General features: G+C 40.0%; 1 protein-coding gene, 1 pseudogene and 1 gene segment (V, D, J or C); all 3 read left to right on the forward strand.

Moving 5' to 3' along the window:
• Positions 1-1467: 1467 nt before the first annotated feature.
• LOC130540820 (uncharacterized) lies at positions 1468-2402 on the forward strand. Its single transcript, XM_057299824.1, has 2 exons — positions 1468-1618; positions 1747-2402. Exons 1-2 carry the CDS (start codon positions 1573-1575, stop codon positions 2400-2402), a joined length of 702 nt encoding a protein of 233 aa, XP_057155807.1. The 5' UTR covers positions 1468-1572.
• Positions 2403-6038: 3636 nt separating this feature from the next.
• Positions 6039-6805, forward strand: LOC130540821 (T cell receptor alpha variable 19-like). The segment is given in 2 exon segments: positions 6039-6093; positions 6297-6805. Coding segments are annotated over 2 exon segments (564 nt in total).
• A 3523-nt stretch (positions 6806-10328) lies between these two features.
• Positions 10329-15308, forward strand: LOC117975760 (sal-like protein 4; annotated as a pseudogene).
• The last annotated feature ends 5562 nt before the right edge of the window (positions 15309-20870 follow it).

Here is a 20870-nt window from a genome sequence, read left to right on the forward strand (position 1 = left end):
TCATTGTTTGTATGCATCAACGTGCAATTCAATAGACCTAAAAGTAGCAGGAAATAAAAAACATTTTTTTCAGTGCTGAATTCTTGGGTGCTTCATTAAATAAAAAAATTGTATAATGGTGACTGACATGAGTATTTCTAAATAGAAAAAGTGAAGAAAAAATCCTAGTAATCACTAATCACAATAACTCAGACAACAGCACATCAATCTCCAAATAACATTAATCAATTCAGTTATTCAACTATACACATCCATAGCTTTCTTTTAATAAGTCTACACTAACCGTTTAGTTTCAGTGAAAAATCATTTCTTACACTAATGTTTTAATTTGAATTTTATCGATTTTATATTTTGTTTGAAGTTTTTGTCTGATTTGGTAATTGTATAAAACCTATGAGCCTAAAAAGTTGATACCCAATTTTATTGTTGGGTATATGAAAGCACCATAATATTAAAAAAAATGGTTAGTATGAGAGTGGCCCCTTATAAGAAGACCTGCACCTTACTCAATTCTGAAGAACACGGAATGCACCTGCTACCAGGCCCTGGATCTACTCCTAAATGAAGCCAGTCACACCAGGGGCCTAAGACACTAGACACATCTTCCCACAGACTGTCCTTCATCAAAGATAATTTTGCCCACCAGATACAGCCATTCATTCATTTTTTCACCAATTTTTAAGGGTTTTTTTTTGAGCATTTCCTATGAGCTAAGGTCCTAGGAAAAGGGCTGCTGAGAGTAATAGGATTCAACTTCTGATGCAGGAGCACTAAGTGCAGCTTGAGAAACAGGACAGAAATGATTCTAATATGATGTGATAAGGACAGAAAATGTGGTGGGAAAAAGGAGAGCACTAACTCAGCTCGAGAGATGGCAGAATGTTTTCACATGGAGGTGATGCACTGGTTTTCAAAGAATGAACAGGAGTCGTCCAAGTGAAAGGGAGTGGAGAGAAGGAAGGGCATTCTAAGCAGAAGTGCTCACCCCCTGGTTTTGGGGGAACAGTGGGAAATATGTCGAGAAAAAAATCTCACATTTTCTTTTTTTTATATTCTCAGGATATCCTGAGATGCCTAAAACTAAATTAACACTTGTTGTGAACACATTAGATGCAGGGAATGGGGAGATTCAAGGGAATCATATTGCTCTGCGCCTTGAAGAAGGCGACAGGAATCACCCACACGATGAAGTCAGCAGAGTGTTTGATGCTCCTTCCTTGAGTCCCACCCTTCACCTCGGACACCGTTTTCTTTCTGAGTCTGCAGGTTAAGCCGCACCCCAGGGTGAAAATGAACATCATTCCGAGACTCAGAGCAGGCGTCAGGGACAGAGAGGAGCCTCAAGAGGGCGCTGCTGCCTTCAGCTTGTGGTTTGACACAAATGTCATCTTTCCTTCCTTCGCACGTCTCTTTGTTCCAGCCTGTGGCCTGATCTTGTAGGGCAGTTTACTCTGCTTAACACGTGAGTCAAGATTTTGTAGAAGATTCCGCCAAAGACTCAACAACATAAAGAAATATACCTCTCGGTTTGGATATCTCTCAACAAAACCTTCTACTGCTTCTCAGCCAGCCATGCTGTCTGCTTCCTGCTCAGGACTTGTGATCTTGTTGATATTCAGTGAGTAATGTTTACTCAAAACTTCTGAGATGTTCTATTCCTTAGCTTTAGGATGACCTTTAACCCCTTCCAAACTGGAGACCATGCCTCTTCTATTGCCAGTATAATAAAGTCTTTCCCTTTTTTAGGAAGGACCAGTGGAGACTCGGTTACCCAGACAGAAGGCCCAGTTACCCTCCCTGAGAGGGCAGCTCTGACATTAAACTGCACTTATCAGTCCAGCTATTCAACTTTTCTATTCTGGTATGTCCAGTATCTAAACAAAGAGCCTGAGCTCCTCTTGAAAAGTTCAGAAAACCAGGAGACGGACAGCAGAGGTTTTCAGGCCAGTCCTATCAAGAGTGACAGTTCCGTCCACCTGGAGAAGCCCGCGGTGCAGCTGTCGGACTCTGCCATGTACTACTGCGCTCTGAGAGACAGAGTGGGAGGGACTGCAGCGAGAGCCCAGCACAAACCCTGGGGAACGCAGGTGGGGCCTGGGTGTGAGCCGCTTTGGGAGATGAATGAATATGGACTCTTGTTCACTGGGACCCCAAATGGAAAAAATAATCTCATATTTCTCTGCATCAAAGAGCACAAAACAGAAATGTGGGCCCCTCACACATGGGATGTAGCTCACCACGAGAAACTTTTCCTAATATTCTGGAGCTCTGTGACCCTTGTTTGTCCTTTGTCTACCCTGCATGATTCTGTGAGTTTTACACATAAAAATGCAGGTTTTGCAGGGCCTGGTGCTTCTTTGATTTCCGGGGCTCTCTTTAAGAAAAAGAAAATTAAATTATAAATTTAAGTTTCTAGGTTCGGGGGTAGAAAGGGGCCTTAAAATCAAAGCCGAATATACTTCATAGTAAATCTGCATTTGAGGTTACATACAGAAGATCTTCTTTAAGACTGAAATATTATAATAGTCTTAGTTTGTCCTGATACTGGGAGGTTCCCTAACTCCAAGTCCTCTTTCCCACGGCAGTACTAGAATCACTTTAGCTATCATTAATATAAGTATTTTCACTTCTATCTTTAAAGAAATAACAGCTTTATTGAGATATAATTTGCATACCTTAAACTTCATTCTTTTAAGTCTACAATTCAGTGGTTTTAGTATATTCACAGTTATCCAATCATTATTGTGATCTAATTCCAGAACATTTTCACCACCTCATAAGGAAACTCTGTGCCCACTAGCACTCACCCCCATTCTTTTCTTACCCTAGCCATAAATCAAATAAAAATATTGATTTATGAGGAATAATAACACAAAATTTTGATGTACCCAGTCTTATTGTAAATACAGGACCTCTTATGAACCTGTATCTAGAGGGATGAAACATAAGTCCCAACATTTAAGACTGCAAAGAGTTTAATGACTGTGATGCAGGGGACAAAAGCCAGTGGAGATTGAACTCTGCTGGTATTTTAACAGGATTTCTCTTGTTTTTGGTAATGCTTTGGTTACAAATTATATATTTTTGGGTGTTTCCCATCCTAATCTCCACCATAATTAATATGCATGGATTGGAATAGCAAGGGGATTTTCAAGAACACACATATTGAGTTATAACAGAAACTCCTGTCTTTGAGCAGTGAGTAGAATTTCTGGAATTTATTTTTGTTTACACACAAAAAAAAATATGTGTGCAAATAAACATGTAGGTATTTTTCTCTGGTGTTACTCGACATGGCAAACACTGAACAGATTTGGTGACTCAGGAGGTATGTTGTGAAATCATTTATTAACAATAAACTATTTCTTTTTTTTATTATACTTTAAGTTTTAGGGTACATGTGCACAACGTGCAGGTTTGTTACATATGTATACATGTGCCATGCTGGTGTGCTGCACCCATTAACTCATCACTTAACATTAGGTATACCTCCTAATGCTATCCCTCCCCCCTCCTCCCACCCCACAACAGGCCCTGGTGTGTGATGTTCCCCTTCCCGTGTCCATGTGCTCTCATTGTTCAATTCCCACCTATGAGTGAGAACATGCGGTGTTTGGTTTTTTCTCCTTGTGATAGTTTGCTGAGAATGATGGTTTCTAGCTTCATCCATGTCCCTACAAAGGATATGAACTCATCATTTTTTATGGCTGCATAGTATTCCATGGTGTATATGTGCCACATTTTCTTAATCCAGTCTATCATTGTTGGACATTTGGGTTGGTTCCAAGTCTTTGCTATTGTGAATAGTGCCGCAATAAACATATGTGTGCATATGTCTTCATAGCAGCATGTTTTATAATCCTTTGGGTATATACCCAGTAATGGGATGGCTGGGTCAAATGGTATTTCTAGTTCTAGATCCCTGAGGAATCGCCATACTGACTTCCACAATGGTTGAACTAGTTTACAGTCCCACCAACAGTGTAAAAGTGCTCCTATTTCTCCGCATCCTCTCCAGCACCTGTTGTTTCCTGACTTTTTAATGATCGCCATTCTAACTGGCATGAGATGGTATCTCATTGTGGTTTTGATTTGCATTTCTCTGATGGCCAGTGATGATGAGCATTTTTTCATGTCTTTTGGCTGCATAAATGTCTTTTTTTGAGAAGTGTCTGTTCATATACTTTGCCCACTTTTTGATGGGGTTTTTTGTTTTTTTCTTGTAAATTTGTTTGAGTTCGTTGTAGATTCTGGATATTAGCCCTTTGTCAAATGAGTAGATTGCAAAAATTTTCTCCCATTCTGTAGGTTGCCTGTTCACTCTGATGGTAGTTTCTTTTGCTGTGCAGAAGCTCTTGAGTTTAATTAGATCTCATTTGTCAATTTTGGCTTTTGCTGCCATTGCTTTTGGTGTTTTAGACACTAAGTCCTTGCCCATGCCTATGTCCTGAATGGTATTGCCTAGGTTTTCTTCTAGGGATTTTATGGTTTTAGGTCTAACATGTACGTCTTTAATCCATCTTGGATTAATTTTCATATAAGGTGTAAGGAAGGGATCCAGTTTCAGCTTTCTACATATGGCTACTCAGTTTTCCCAGCACCATTTATTAAATAGGGAATCCTTTCCCCATTTCTTGTTTTTCTCAGGTTTGTCAAAGATCAGATAGTTGTAGATGTGTGGCATTATTTCTGAGGGCTCTGTTCCATTCCATTGATCTATATCTCTGTTTTGGTACCAGTACCATGCTGTTTTGGTTACTGTAGCCTTGTAGTATAGTTTGAAGTCAGGTAGTGTGATGCTTCCAGCTTTGTTCTTTTGGCTTAGGATTGACTTGGCAATGCAGGCCCTTTTTTGGTTTCATATGAACTTTAAAGTAGTTTTTTCCAATTGTGTGAAGAAAGTCATTGGTAGCTTGATGGGGATGGCATTGAATCTATAAATTACCTTGGGCAGTATGGCCATTTTCACAATATTGATTCTTCCTATCCATGAGCATGGAATGTTCTTCCATTTGTTTGTATCCTCTTTGATTTCATTGAGCAGTGGTTTGTAGTTCTCCTTGAAGAGGTCCTTCACGTCCCTTGTAAGTTGGGTTCCTAGGTATTTTGTTCTCTTTGAAGCTATTGTGAATGGGAGTTCACGCACGATTTGGCTCTCTGTCTGTTATTGGTGTATAAGAATGCTTGTGATTTTTGCACACTGATTTTGTATCCTGAGACTTTGCTGAAATTGCCTATCAGCTTAAGGAGATTTTGGGCTGAGACGATGGAGTTTTCTAGATATACAATCATGTCATCTGCAAACAGGGACAATTTGACTTGCATAATAAGAGCTATCTATGACAAACCCACAGCCAGTATCATACTGAATGGGCAAAAACTGGAAGCATTCCCTTTGAAAACTGGCACAAGACAGGGATACCCTCTCTCATCACCCCTATTCAACATAGTGTTGGAAGTTCTGGCCAGGGCAATCAGGCAGGAGAAGGAAATAAAGAGTATTCTATTAGGAAAACAATAAACTATTTCTTATGTAACTTTTGCTAGATTCCACGACTGGCAAAGTAGTAACAAAGATTGAGACTAAAAGTCTTGCCTTCCTGCTAGAAAGTGAAAACTCCGTATGGTTAGTTTGTACCTTGATTCTATCTGGAGAAAAAGACATATGTAAGACCAAAAGGTGCATAACTGTATCATCCCATGTATTCACTATAGCTCATAATAAATTGTAAGTCTCACATTTTCCACCAAAGATGAATTAACTAACCATGATTCAATTTTACCACTGTATATTTACAGTCCAGTAAGTTATATTGAGACAAAATTGGTACTTAGGACAGTCTAGCATCTTCCGTCTCTACAGGAAGTATGTGACATGACACAGTCAAACTCATCATATATCTGTTAACTATACTTCCTGTAAAAGGCAGAAGCCTCACACAGCCCAGTAACTTTGCTAGTACCTCTTGAGTGCAAGGTGGAGAATTAAGATCTGGATTTGAGACAGAGCAGGGAACATTTCACTCAGGGGAAGAGCTATGAACATTCTGACTGCCAGCCTGCTGAGGGCAGTCATAGCCTCCATCTGTGTTGGTAAGCGTGACCACTAGCACAGGACTTAGGCTCCTGTTAGTTCAGAAGGATGTGGAGAGAGGCAGATCTTTTTAGTCTAATGAGGCTTAGAAAGAAGGGGCAAAGGGCAATGAAATCAGAGCACTAGGTCTGAAGCCACTTAATCTATTTTATCCCCAGAGTTACAAATAAGGGATCAGTCTATTTTTTCCTCTTTTTCGCAGGATCCAGCATGGCTCAGAAGGTAACTCAAGCGCAGACTGAAATTTCTGTGGTGGAGAAGGAGGATGTGACCTTGGACTGTGTGTATGAAACCCGTGATACTACTTATTACTTATTCTGGTACAAGCAACCACCAAGTGGAGAATTGGTTTTCCTTATTCGTCGGAACTCTTTTGATGAGCAAAATGAAATAAGTGGTCGGTATTCTTGGAACTTCCAGAAATCCACCAGTTCCTTCAACTTCACCATCACAGCCTCACAAGTCGTGGACTCAGCAGTATACTTCTGTGCTCTGAGTGAGGCCACAGTGAGACGGGTGCCTGTGGGAGCCCTACAAAAACCTCAACAAGAGGCAGGGCTCCTGGGGAGAGACTCCGTCACAGACAGGAAGAAGCAAGGAGGGTCTGTGTCAGCACAGGTGGTTTGGCAAGGAAACCTGAGTTCAATTCATGTACAATGTCTAGATATAACATTTATTAGAAGCATGTGTATCTTCTATTCTTTAGAATAGATTAAGACAGAATGTATAGCACATATTTTTATATCACATATAGAATTATGCAACAAAAAGTGCAATAACAAAATATATTAATCTTGTGTTGGTTTTATTGAGGGTGGGAAACTATCCAATTATCTTCAGACCAAATGGATGATTCCATTCATAAGCTGTTAAGTTTTTAGAATCACTTATACATTTATGCATTAATTACTATGTAGAATGCTTTAATCCAAGAGTAATAGAAATGCCTTTCATTGATTTTTCTTAAGAATGGTATCAATACTCAATGAGGTAAAAAAATTAAATTTAAACTTCTTTCCATAATCATGCCAGCAACCTCTTGTATATCAGAATAGATGCGAAATGTTTCTCAAATTTCCTTTCTCTGGCTCCTCTCTTTCTGTGACATGATTATGATATTTTAAAAGTATCTAAATATTTTGCTGTCATTTAGAGGCTGCCTACTAAGAGAGATGTCTAAGGTGGGAATTTGTCCTAACGGATTGAATATCTTGCCTTCACCCTTTCCCCTTTGAGTTCTGGCCAGTTTGAAGCTGAGAAGTGGTTAGGGCCAGAATTACAGCTGCCATGGCAACCAGAACCCACATGGTGTGTCCAGTGTCTACTTCCTGTCTAAACACATATTTCTCCTTGGATGTTACGACAGGCGCTCAGGAACAAGGATTTTTATTTCTTTTGCTCCACACAAGTTTTTAGAAACCTGAGTTTTTAACATTAAAAGAAAACAGACATCACATTAAAAACCAGATTTCTAGCTTACCTATAAACATGGGAAGAGCTGGGAAACACTACACTCCCTGGGGTAGAAGTCAAAAGTTCTGTTTGGACACATAATGGTTTTGATGTATATGTATTTTATTTTTAAAATTTATGCAAATTTACCATTCATTTCACAGTATGAATTAATTTAAAAGTAAAAATTTAAATTATTAGTTACAAGACAAACTAATCTGCAAGACAAACAAATCTGAATTACCATTTCATGAAACTATACCTGGTTTTCCCCCCATGATTTCATGTATCATGGGTGTGTCCCAGCTTGAGAACCTTAAGTATAGTTTATTCTTAATTCAGGAGACATTTGTAGCTATAGTAAGCATTGGAGAAACATTAGTTAATAAGACAGACATGGCTCCTGCCTTTATGGAGGTCATGTTCTAGGGGGCTATATCCACTATAGAATGGTAGGCAGAGGGAACTAAAGTTTTACACAAACAACCTATGTGACCTTAAGAAAGTTATAACTCCCCTGAACCTGTTCTCTCATTTGTAAAATGTAGAGATTTAATTAGGCAGTTGCTACTGAATAATATTTTCCAAAATTTTACAAGCCTCACAAAAGCACATAGTCCACTGCCTTTTTGAGTTCCTAACACTTACTAGCTGCTCTTCTTTTTTGGGAAAGGACAATTAGTTGTTATAGACATATTCATACTGTTCCACATGTTGCATGATAATGTAACAGTAATAACAAGAAGCCAAAGGAAGCAGGCAGAGAGGAGAGTGGCTTGGGAGGTCATCTGCTTTCCATACACAGAAGCTACTATTCTGTGTAGCCGGGCAGCAGAGGAAGAGGGAGAGGAAGAAGGCGAGAGGGAGGGAGAGGAGAGAAGAAAGAAGGATGAGGAGGAGAAGGAGGAAGGGGAGAGGAGGAAGGCAGAATGAGGGATAGAGAAGGAGAGATGAAGGAAGGAAGAAAGAAGGAGGAAAGCACAGAACAGGTACTAATTCAAAAGTAAATATTTTTATTTGAATTCGAAGTTTTTGTTTCTTTCACAAGGCATTAGACACACTTTCTTTCCTCAGCATGAGAGAATGAGAAAAATTAGAAGATTCCTATTTGACAAGCATGAGGTCACACTGAACTTGGACTAGCTGGCTGAAACTCCAGAGGACACAGCTCCTCCAGTTAAGTTCTAAGGCAGGTTGAGAGACAGATTTTCTAGTAATTCTGGTTGTCCCTTGTAAAATTAATATAATTCATCTGTTCCTAAAGGAACTAAGAACATCGTAACTGGGAAAAGTTCCTTCAATATTAGAGTTCTGTCTAGAGCTAAGTAGCAAATGCAAATGCTCATAGGTGCCTAGAGTAGAATGAAATGAGTGTGGTTGTCCAAGTGTTTAAAAAGGTACAGGCCTGATAATGTGTCACTAGGCACTGGGCCTTCGCATCAGACGATAAACAAAAATGATGCAGTAAACCCTCCCATTCTTCTCCTAAGCAGAGTGGGTGTCCTGAAAGGTTATCCAGAGATTGAAGCTGTGTTGTTTGTTCCTGAGTCCTGTCAAAGTCAGGCTACAAGCTGTTAGATGTAGACAGGCCAATGCACAAGAGCTTTTATACAGGAAGCTTCTGGATGAGGGGCTGGGGAGATGAAGCCATCACAGTCTGCAAGGCAGCTGAGGCTTATTCCAGCCTCTGTGAATAAAGTCAATGATAATGACCATTAGGCTCCAGCCCCTGCTATTTCCTAATGATCCTCATCAGGGAACCTCTTCAGGTGTTCCCTGAAATTAGTCACCCTCATACCCCACATCTCAGAGCCTCTGATCTTGCATACGATGGATGTCTTCACTGCAGAATTGTTCCAGTATCCCTGGGCTAAAGTTAGACTGAGTTCAAATAAAGCATATCACACACAGAGAGAGCTGGTTAAGCTAATGAGCTGTCCAGGGTCCTTAATCACTTGGCTTACATAACTTCTGGACATGATCCATTGTCATAAGCATTTTTTTTTAAAAGAATGAAAGCATATATTAGGCACATATTATGTGTGATACAAAGAATCTCTGAACCTTACTTCTTATCCCTCTTTATTACATGTAGTAGTTGCCTTCTGCCTGACCCCTAGTACAACCTGCTTACCATCTACATCCTTTGTGTGTTTGCCCTCATTTCCATCTTCTACGACACAATAAGACACAAGTTCAACAGCTCAGTGCTGCTCCAACCCCAAATGGTAGCATTAGGAGCCTTTCCACCTGATTTCATAATTAAAGTTTCCTTTTCTTTGGAAAAGAGGAAATTTCCCCATCAGAATTGGACACCCTTGGGAGTGAACAGTAAATTGTCAAATGTGTACTCTCCCAGAAGTAGAGTGGAATTCTTGATGTTTCCCACCATCGTTATTACACAACCTCCAGTCTCTTTCAGAATTTCCAAACAGAGGGAAAAATTAGGTGGACTTGAAATAGTAACTCAATCCAATAGATTTCCCACATTAGTGAAAAATAGCTTTGTTTTCTGTTCACTGTATTAAACAAAATACTGCCCTCTAGACCCAATCGCCAATTTATAGTAAGTACAAAGGACAGCAGAACATATTAAACCCATCACAAATATACAGTAAGCAAAATCTATAGTGTGAAAAACTCTGCAAGACAAACACCCTGGGTCTTTTTTTCTTCCCACAATAAACTACAAAGAATGAGTAAGGGGATCTATGGATTAGAAGAGCCTTTAAAAAACATATCAACCAGAACTGTGGCTTTCCCAGTGCCCCATGCTCGCACCATGTAGAAGTGCAAGCAGACGAAACCTCAGCATGCCAACTTGGAGGAGGACCAGGGTGAGCAGCAACTGAATCCAGAGTTCACAGATGCAGCCTGAATGGCACCAGTGGTGGGGGCCCGGGGTGCTCCAATGGATCACCAAGGGAATGATGATGAAGCGAATGAGGACAAAGCCACGTGGTAAAATGGCTTCATCAGGAGGAGACGGACACCTGTGAGAAATACTGTGCAGAGTTATTTAGCATCTCTGAGTTCTTGGAACATAAGAAAAATTGCACTGAAAATCCCCCTGTCCTCTTCAGGAATGACAGTGAGAGGCCATGACAGCTCTCTGGAGCCGGACTGAGCCATACCAGCCACCCAGTCCAAGTAATAAAGATGGCCACAAGGAGAACAGTGGCAGCTCAGGGGACATGAAAGAGAAGCTGGGTGTGGAGTCTGTAGTGCACTTACAGACAGAGATGGCCCTGCCACCCACACCTAAGGACATAGGCTATTTACCCACAGGCAAAGTAGCCAACACTAATGTGCCCATGCAGGCTCTCTGGGGCACCAAGGTGGCAGTGAATCAGTGGAGTGCAGGTGCACTGCCAGTCTGTGCCCAGTGCCCACAGCATCCCATGGGTCCTCGAGCAGATCTTGTATCTGCAACAGCAGCTACAGCAGATCCAGCTCACCAAGCAGATCTACATTGAGATAAACATGTGGGCCTCCCACCTCCTCCACTGTGGCAGGGCAGGGGCTGACACCCAGAAGACTTTGAGCAGCCACATGTCCCAGCAGGTTTCTGCAGCTGTGGTTTTGCTTAGCCAGAAGGCTGGAAGCCAAGGTCTGTCTCTGGATGCCTTGAAACAAGCCAAGATACTGCACACCAACATCCCTTCTACCTTCAGCACTCTGCCCCAGGACTGATGCCTTTTGCTCTGAAGCCAGATGGGGAAAGGGTACTCTCTTCCCTTTCCCTGTTTGGGAAAACATCATGTCTCCCATACTGAGTGCTTTGCTCCCTCAGGCTCTGGGCTTGGTGCTCTTCCAGGGTACTTTCTCCACTATGGCATTAGACCCGTCCAAGAAAGGGAAAGGAAGGCTATGGAACATCTCCAAGCACAAGTGTAAGTACTCTAGCAAGGTTTTTGGGACTGATAGCTTCTCATGGATCCACCTCTGCTCCCACACTGGAGAGAGACCCTTCGTGTGCTATGTCTGTAGTCATCACTTCACCACCAAGGGAAACCTCAGGGTACAGTTTCACAAACATCTCCAAGAGAAGGTGAACCCCCAGTTGTTTGCTGAGTTCCAGGAAAAAATGGCAACAGGCAATGGCAACCCATATGCACTCTGTACCTGCCCCCATCAATGAATCGAGTCTCTCTTTAAACAGCAAACTTGTTCTTGTAACTTCCTCTCTAAGGCTACCTCAGAATCTCTCTTCAGAGACTAACCCGAAGAACCTCATGGATGGCCTGTTGCCCAATTACCTGTAGCCCAGTCCTTCTGCAGAAAGTGAGGGCAGGCCTACACTCCTTGAGGTAAGGACAAACAATAATTCACCAAGTATTGGTGGCCAGGACCAGAGACCCTAAAATTGCTGTAGCTGTTTGAGAACATCCACAATGCCGCCACTGGCTTCATTTTCTACTGATTCTACTGATTCCTAAGCTCTCTCAAAATGTATTACTGCACATGCACCCACACACCAGGGAGAGACTATTCCAGTATAAGATTTGTGGCTGAGCTTTTTCTACCAAAGGCAACTTGCAGATGCACCTTGGGGTTCACTGAACCAACACACCCATAAAGAGGCAGCATTCATGCCTCATCTGCCAGAGTTACCAATGCCGTGATATTGCAACAGTATATTCGGATGCACACGGGCAGTCAGATTCCCAATATTCCCTTGCCAGAGGATCCCTGTGACCTTATGATCCTGATCCAATGATGGTCAGTGAGGATGGCAGTACAAGTGCCATCTGCTATGATGATGTCCCCAAAAGCACCGATGTAGAAGTCAGCTCCCAGGAGGGCCCAAGCAGCTCCTCAAAGATCCCCGTACCTCTTTCCATGACGGCTTCCTTAGATGCCCCAGGTAGGGGGAGTGGGTCCTATCCCTTTTGGCCTGCAGTGCCAGAGCAGCTGAAAAATGGTTCAGTGGAGAGCAATGGCTTGACCAACCACTCATCCTCACTGAAATGAGACTAGGAGTGTGAGAACCAAAGTCCAGACACCATGGAAACTAGGTCCTTCCAGGTACTCTCTGGCCAATAGTGAGGCACAAATCATCAAGTCAATGTCTCCTGATGCTGGGGGCAAATCAGAGAGCTTTGAGAACAGATGCAGGGATGGAAGGTCGGAGCAGGCTCTCTTCAACGTTTATCTGAGCCCAGCCAACCTATGTCAAACTTGAAGTTCCAGGTATATTTGTAGGACCCTCAATCTTGTCTCCAGGGATGACCCCTTTGTTAGAGGCCCAGCTACACTGACAGGTCAAGCAACACGGCTGCACCCAGTGTGGGAAGAACTTCCTGTCCACTAGTCTTTTAAGATTCACAGACAGACTCACACTGGAGAGAAGCCTTTTGTATGCAACATTTGTGGGACAGCTTTTACCACCAAAGGCAACTTGAGGGTCTACTATATGACACATGGGGTGAACAATAACTCAGCACACCATGGGAGGAAGCTGGTCCTGGAGAACACCATGTCTCTGTTAGGTACAAAAGGAAAAAGAGTCTCAGAAATGTTTCCTAAGGAAATCCCAGCCCCTTTGGTGAATGTGGACACTGTTGTAAGGAATCAGTATACCCCCACACTTGACTGTGGTCTGGCAGTGAAAACCAGTGAGCTCTCTCTGATCCAGCGTAGCTGTATTCCTACCCTCCTGGTTTCCCTGGAGGCTGTCTCCATCATGAATAACACCACCATCTCCAAGATGATGGCTCCCAATCAGGTGTCATTGCGGTTGTGGAAAAACCAGGTGCTATTGACAGCATTCCCAAACACCAGTTCCTTTACTTCCTGGAAGAAAACAAGGTTGCAGTCTTTTTTTTTCTTTTCTTTTTCTTTTTCTTTTTTTCCAGCTTAGCTTAACTTGCATGGAAGGATAAATGCAGACAGAGTTAAATCTCTAGAATCTGCCTTTTTTTTTTTTTTTTGTAAAGGCCCATCTCCTCCTGTTTTCTTTCTTTTTTATTTTTATTTTTTTCGAGATGGAGTCTTGCTCTGGAGGCTGGAGTGCAGTGGCGTGATCTCAGCTCACTGCAATCTCCACCTCCCAGGTTCAAGCAATTCTTCTGCTTCAGCCTCCTGAGTAGCTGGGACTACAGGCATGTGCCACTGCACGCAGCTAATTTTTGTATTTTTAGTAGAGACAGGGTTTCATCATGTTGGCCAGGCTGATCTCGAATTCCTGACCTCGTGATCCACCCACCTCGGCCTCCCAAAGTGCTGGAGTTACAGGTGTGAGCCACCCGCGCTCAGCCTTCTTTTTCTTACTGGTATGCAAATGACGTTTATGAAGGTTGTGACCACCACCTCAAGCACGATTGAAATGAAAATGAAAAAAATGAATAAAAAATTATACCAAAACAAATATACACTGGATTTTTTTTTTTTTAAGCAGCAGGTTTTGCAAAGTAGCCTTGTTACTTGTGACAAACTATATACATAGGACTTTCGTAAAACCTACAGTGACTTTTTCTAAGACCATTATCTATTTCAAGGTGGAATCATTGGAACTTATTGAACCACAGTGGAAGAGACAACTACTTAGCCTAATTGGGGTGAAGGGTATTGGTAACCGTATGCAGGTAAACGGACAAGATCTGTCATCTATTTAGGGAACTGTTTTATATTCCCCCAATCCTGTTAACATCTTTCTTTTTCTTTCTAAAAATATACTTTTAAAAGAACAAAAAACTAAGGTTGTACAATTATAAAATTGCTTCAACCTTAGAACCTTAAGTAGGATGCCCTCAGATGGACTTATGTTAGTGCTTAGGGATTCATTGTGTGTGTTGCTGTTTATTCAAATGCAGTTCAGTCAGAACCGCAAGAGTGCCAATGTCCTCCTCATACTTCCCAAATGCATTTTTCTTCCTGAACCTGAGGTGGACACCTGAATGGGGAATCTCAGGTGACTTAATTTAGTTTGTCAGTGCCTACCCTATTGAAAAACCGGGTTTTCATTCTTGAGAAGAAACTCATGGAAGGGTGTGTTTCCTGCCATAGGTTCACACACTATTTTTTTGTTTTGTTTAATTTATTTGGTGCAACTTAGGAAGATTATTTTTTCTTGAGGATTTTATGAAGGCTATGAAGTTGGAACAGGTGAGTCCTGGGTAGGAAAGCTTTTATTTATCTCCCTTATTTATTTATTTGTTTTTTAGCCATAGTCTCTATTTTCCTATTTTAAGACTACTGAAGTATTCCCAGGTTCTGTCTTAAACCTAAAAGTCAGTGTATTGGTGGAAAGAGTTGGATGTTCAAGGTGTTTTGTGATTCCTTTATTTGTAATCTCCTTTTGTATATGTAATAATATTGAGCAAATGAAACATCTCTCTAATGGTTTAACAAGAAAAGAGAAAGAAAAACCCTAACTTCTGGGAGAAGTCTATCCCTTCTATGTGGAAGGCCCTGAATGAAATGTAGATCAAGACTGTTAGCTAATGTTTTGCCTCTTGGTTATTGCACCTGATTTTAGGCCTTTTTTTTTTTTTTGCCATTTGTGCCTTTCCTTCTGGAATTGTAAGTGAACACAATAATGGTATCTGCTTATACTGCGAAGCGGATATTGTTACAGAGACCACACCAGTGGCTTTTTCACTGTTGAGCTAATAATGCCTTGTGAATGTATGATCTTTGGAGAAACTCCTACAGCTGTGCTGCTAATGCTGTCTGTCTGTTGGAAAATAAATTTTGAATGTTTTCTCTTTGGAAAACATGTCCACAAATCACAATATGTGACTCTTAGGTGAATTCTGAATCAGATAAGCTGTAAAATAATTGAAAATGTAAACACATTTACCAATTTGGTTGTGTTTTAAAAAAGTCAAAATTTAGTGATAGTACTAAAATAAGCAAAAGCAAAATAATATGATATTTTAAAAATATATGAATGGCTTTAAAAAAATAAATGAATGCATAAATGTAATTGGGGCATAAATAAAACAAGATTGACCAAGAATCAATATTTGATGAACATGGGTGATGGGTACATGGGGTTTCATTGTTCCATACTGTATACTTTTCTATATGCTTGAGAAATTTTCCTTAAAAAAATTAAAAATAGAAATTGGCTAGATTCAAATCCTGTCATCTCCATTGCAGCATGACTTTTGATTCTTTAACCTGTTGATGTCTCAGTTTCCTCATCCATTAAATGGTGATAATAGAATTTACCTCGTGAAGTCGAGTTGAGAATTAAAATTATACATATTTACATACACCTATATGTTTAAATTAAACTACACATGATTTTATACAGACAGTTTTCCCACGGTACATAGCATGGCATGTCGACGCAGTAGAGACTCAATCTGTGACAGCCAATGTTAATGGAAAGGGTGGAATTTGTTCAGAGCCTAAATCAGATTTTCAATCATGTGCTAGTTTCATAACACCACACTGCTCCTTGACACGTTTTTCAAAGGAAAGAGCCAAAACTCATTGACAAGGAAAGGACATCTTGGCACTGCTTGAAAATCACCCCAACATGTCCCTAAATCCCCATTTGCAGCTGCTCCACCACCAGTACCTACCCTGCTGCTAAGGCCCAGGCCCTGTCAGAGAAGCAGCACATGACGGATGTTTAACATAAAAGTGTTTTTAGGGGGCAGGCAGGGCTGCTTTAATTCCCCTAACTAGGTAATTTAAGGTATATTTTCTCATATTTGCCAACAGACCAAAGAAGAAATGCTCTAAGATGTAATCAATATTCACATCAGCCTTCAAACCAATTTGATTTCAGTCTTTCACACTGTTGAAATAAACAACCCTGTGAAGTCCCACACATCAAGATAAAAGCCAACAAAGAAATGGCATTTTTCCCTTGAGCAACTATACACCTAAAAGATGACTTGTGAAGCAATAAATATAGGTTATGGAGATTTTCCCCTCTTACTCTAAGAGTACATAAACACTTTAAAATGTATTTGAGATATTATTGATTGCTGAATTAATATATTTTGTAAGATGAGGTAATTATTGACAAAGAAGATATTCTCATCCTGTATTCAGTTTAAATGCAAGCTGTCATACAAAAAAGAGATTTAAGAGGAGATTTATAACCTTCTCCAGGAAGCTAGGAGAAGGTTTCATCCACCCCCAAAGCGCAGACACCTCCTCGCTCTTCTGCTTGTTAACAGTAATATGGATGCCACTGTGTCTGGTCACAGATCTATGTCTCTGCTTAAATTGTCCCCATTGCACAAAATGTCCTTTCTCCATCTCCACAGGCTAAACTTCTGTCTCAACCTCCTATGACTGTACTTTTGGAAAGGAAAGTGGGGAACACAGTAGGTGAGAAAAGACATCTGTTTTGCTGGTTGATAGTCTGGAAGATGTGGTCTAGACATTGAATTATTGTCATTTCATAATTTATAAGAACAACTATTAAAATGCCCAGTGGTCCTGGATAATGTATAGTCACCATTCTTATCTCACAAGACATAGCTGTCCTGATGTAAAGATACAACGTGTGTAATCTTTCCTTCTCTAAACTTCTCAATCACTCTTTAACCTTTGTTGCTACTTGCCACTTGATATGTTGCATTTTATTTCTGAAAATTCATATCTATAACTATACCATGATCAGAATGGCTAAAGTGAAAAAGACTACACAAAATATTGACAAGAACATGGAGCAACAGAAATTCACATATTCGGCTGGAAGGAATGTCAACTGGTACAATTTCAAAAACATTTGGCAATATTTACTACAGCTAAACATGTGCATTCCCTGTAATGCAGAAATTCCATTTCTACGTATATGGCCAATAAGAAGTTACATGTATTTATTTGTAAAACATGTACAAGAATAAGAACATGTATTACATCACTGATTATAACATCCTAGAACTGGAAAGCAACTCAGATGCACATCAGCAGTTTCAAAGATAAATAAAGTACGATAATGAAATACTACCCAGCAATGAGAATGAATAAACTTGCCATATGCTCAAGGCAGATTGAATCACACAAATATTACTGAGTGAAAAATGAAAGCAAAAGAAATTCAAGAAAAGGCAAGACTAATCTATGAAGTTGTAAGTCAGGAGAGTGAGGATAGGGGCTATCTTTACAAGGAGATAGTGACTCAGAAAGAGTACAAGGGAGGCTTCTGGATGTTGGCAATGCTGTTTCTCAATTTGGGTGCTGGTTACATAGGCGATTTCACTTCGTGAAAATTCACCAAGCTCTACATTTAAGTTTTGTGCACTATTCTGAATCTATATTATACTTTAAAAGTTTTTAAAAGAAACCTTATCCATCCCATTGACTAAATTTTGAGAACATACTTCTTATTCAATCCATCTTCATAGCCCCACTGCCCTTCACATTAGCCTTCATTTAAAACATGCTTCATAATTGTATTCTCAATAAAGGACTGAGCTACATGTTTAAAAAGATGCTCTGGTCCCAGGTCCTAGGATCTAGTATGTTATTAGATGGACTTGAACTTCCCCGTGTAGCTTTCTAATTACTGCTTTGAGTTTAGACCTTTGGTATTGATGTGGTTTTTCTCTTTGTCTCCACTCAAATCTAATGTTGAATTGTAATTCCTAGTGTTGGAGGAGGGGTCTGGCGGGAGGTGATTGGATCATGGAGGTGGCTTCTAACGGTTTAGCACCGACCCCCTAGTGCTCTCTCGTGATAGAGTTCTCAAGAGATCTGGTTGTTTGAAGGTGTGTGGCACCTCCCCCTTTGCTCTCTCTCTCTCTCTCTCTCTCCTGCTGGGCATGTGAAAATGTACTTGCTTCTCCTTCACCTTCTGCCATGAATTTCTTAGTTTCCTGAGGCCTCCCAGCCATGCCTCCAGTATAGCCTACAGAACTGTGAGTCTATTAAACATCTTTTCTTCATAATACCCAATCTCAAATAGTTCTTTATAGCAATGTGAGAATGGTCTAATACAAGTATGTTACACATGGTTTTCTGTAACAGGCTTTTAACTGGCCTCCCTCCTTCCAGCATTTCCTCCCCATAATCCACTCCCATACCCTACAAATGACTTATTCTTTTAAGAAACACAGCATCAATCACATCAGTCCTCTGTTTAACAACCTTCAATGACCATCCTTGTCCTGTAGGAGTAAGGTTAATTAAAACTCATGGTGTAGCTCTCGATGGCCTCTACTGTAGTCATGAACTTTCTGCTTCATCAGATTAAGTCTAACTTGTGAATGAGGCTGGGAAACATTTACTGTCCTCCATTAACAGCTCTGCTCATAGTCCTTTGCTCCCATGATTACACCTGTCTGAATGCTTACCATCATTCTTTCTCCCGATCCTAGAGACTATCTCAGACCATTATTACCTTGTGAAGAATTTTCTGGTCACCCCAGCTCACAGTGATCTCTTCCTTCTGATAAATTACCCCAAATTTTTAAAAAATATATTTCAAAAAATCTTGTTTTCAAAAAATCTTTTTGAAATGTATTTTTATATATTTTATGTATGTTTTTAAAATATAGTTCACTTAATTTTACAGTGCACTTTTATAAGCATTATCTCATTCACTCTTTATAATAACATTGTGAACAAGGCAAGGTACAAAGAATTAATCTCATTTTGTAGCTTAAAAACTGAGATTCAGAGAAGTGAAGGGGCCTAAGCCAGTGTGCTCAGCCAAGGGTAAAGCTCACTCTTCTCACCCAAGCTCTCTATACAAAATTACCTTATTATGAGTATATACGTTATCTCCTCCCAAATATACATTTTTTTCTAAATGTTCTTACACGTTTGTATGTCTCATAATACTGGACAAGACATTTATGGGGCTATGTAGAGCTGAGTGATTTTATTTCAATATTGTTCCCAGCAAGCTCAAGGACTGACAAAGCTGTACCACCTCTGCTCTATGGGACTACTGTAGCAAAAACTGAATTGTAGAAAAAAAATCACTGCATCTGCAAAAAATCTGCTTTTGGAAGTAAGAAAGAGACAAGAAAAATAATCTTTTAAAGGTCAGGGCAGCCTTAATTTTACCTTTATATCCTAGGCTCCAATATTGAAAAGTTTCAAAGAAGTCTATCAGAGGTAATGACAATGGGCTTCAAGAACTACAAATGAATCACAATGAAATAAGTTTCAAATTGATCACATTCCAGAAACCACTCCTCAAATAATTTAACTAGTAAGCAAAATGGAGAACTTTTTGATTTTGAAGCCCAGTTTAACAGAATTTAAACTATATTAATATAAAACTTAATTTTCTTTATTCCAAAGGCTATATTATACTAAATCTTTCTGGAAGCTAACCACAGAACTAATGTGATGAAATTGAAAGAATGGGGAACAAACTAGGTGGATGTCTGGACACCCCAAACTGAAGGTAAATGCTACCTTCTACCCTAACATTCGTGACTTCCACAAACTCAGGTGTTAGACACCTGAGCACTGGAAGTTAAACAGGTAGATATGAAGACTAAGAAAAGAAGAGGGAGATAGAGGGACCAAAATAAATCTGAATATTGTAAAGAAGGTATTCACACAGTCTTTATTTGCCTAGTGCTAAATACATCCAGTGTCTACTTCTAGTCTGACCCTTCATTCCAAATGCCTGTGTCTGGGCTAACGGGAGCATAGAGAGCAAATAGAATTTGCTTTACTATCTGATCTTCACTCAAGTGAAAGCAATTTGAGGCAGGAATCATGTTTTGTTTTGGTTTATGTGGTTTTTTGCAGAGCTTTACACGTCATGTAAGTCTGAATTTCTGGAATGAGTACTTAAGCTTAGGGATTCCTGAGCATGCATAAACATTTAAGAGTGGCTAGGTGAGCTGTCTAGCCAGAGAATCTTGTCAGCATGTAACTGTACTCAAGACCATAATTTTACTAAGAGTTGAAGTGTGTAGGTAATTTTAATTGGTGAGAAAATTCATTTAGGATAAATATTTATTATTTGAAGATTATTTTTATGTTCACTTTATTTTTGCCATAGCTATTGTTACTATACTGACAGCACTTCCAATCAGAGCCCGTGTAAAAAAAATAATATAGTGGTCCTCAGTAAAAAAGTCCCAATGCTTTAAAATGGTTTATGTAGGCAGAGAAGTATGCTTTAACTTCTTACTATAATACAACCATAACTTGCATAAAGTAAATCCAATCCTAGAGCAATTATGAGCTATGAATTCTGCTGGTCTTGTTTCATTAGCACAAATAATTTTAAAAGCGCTAGACAAACAGGCCAACAGATGTCGAGCAAACAGAACCTTTAACTGAGATTCCTGAAATCCCTAATAAAACAAATAAACAGGAGACAGCTATAATAAAATAAATGCCTCTGTGATGAAGAGAAGTGTGTAATAGTAAGCATCTAAAC

The sequence above is a fragment of the Pan paniscus genome, chromosome 15 (assembly GCF_029289425.2).
Source record: "Pan paniscus chromosome 15, NHGRI_mPanPan1-v2.0_pri, whole genome shotgun sequence".
NCBI lineage: Eukaryota > Metazoa > Chordata > Mammalia > Primates > Hominidae > Pan > Pan paniscus.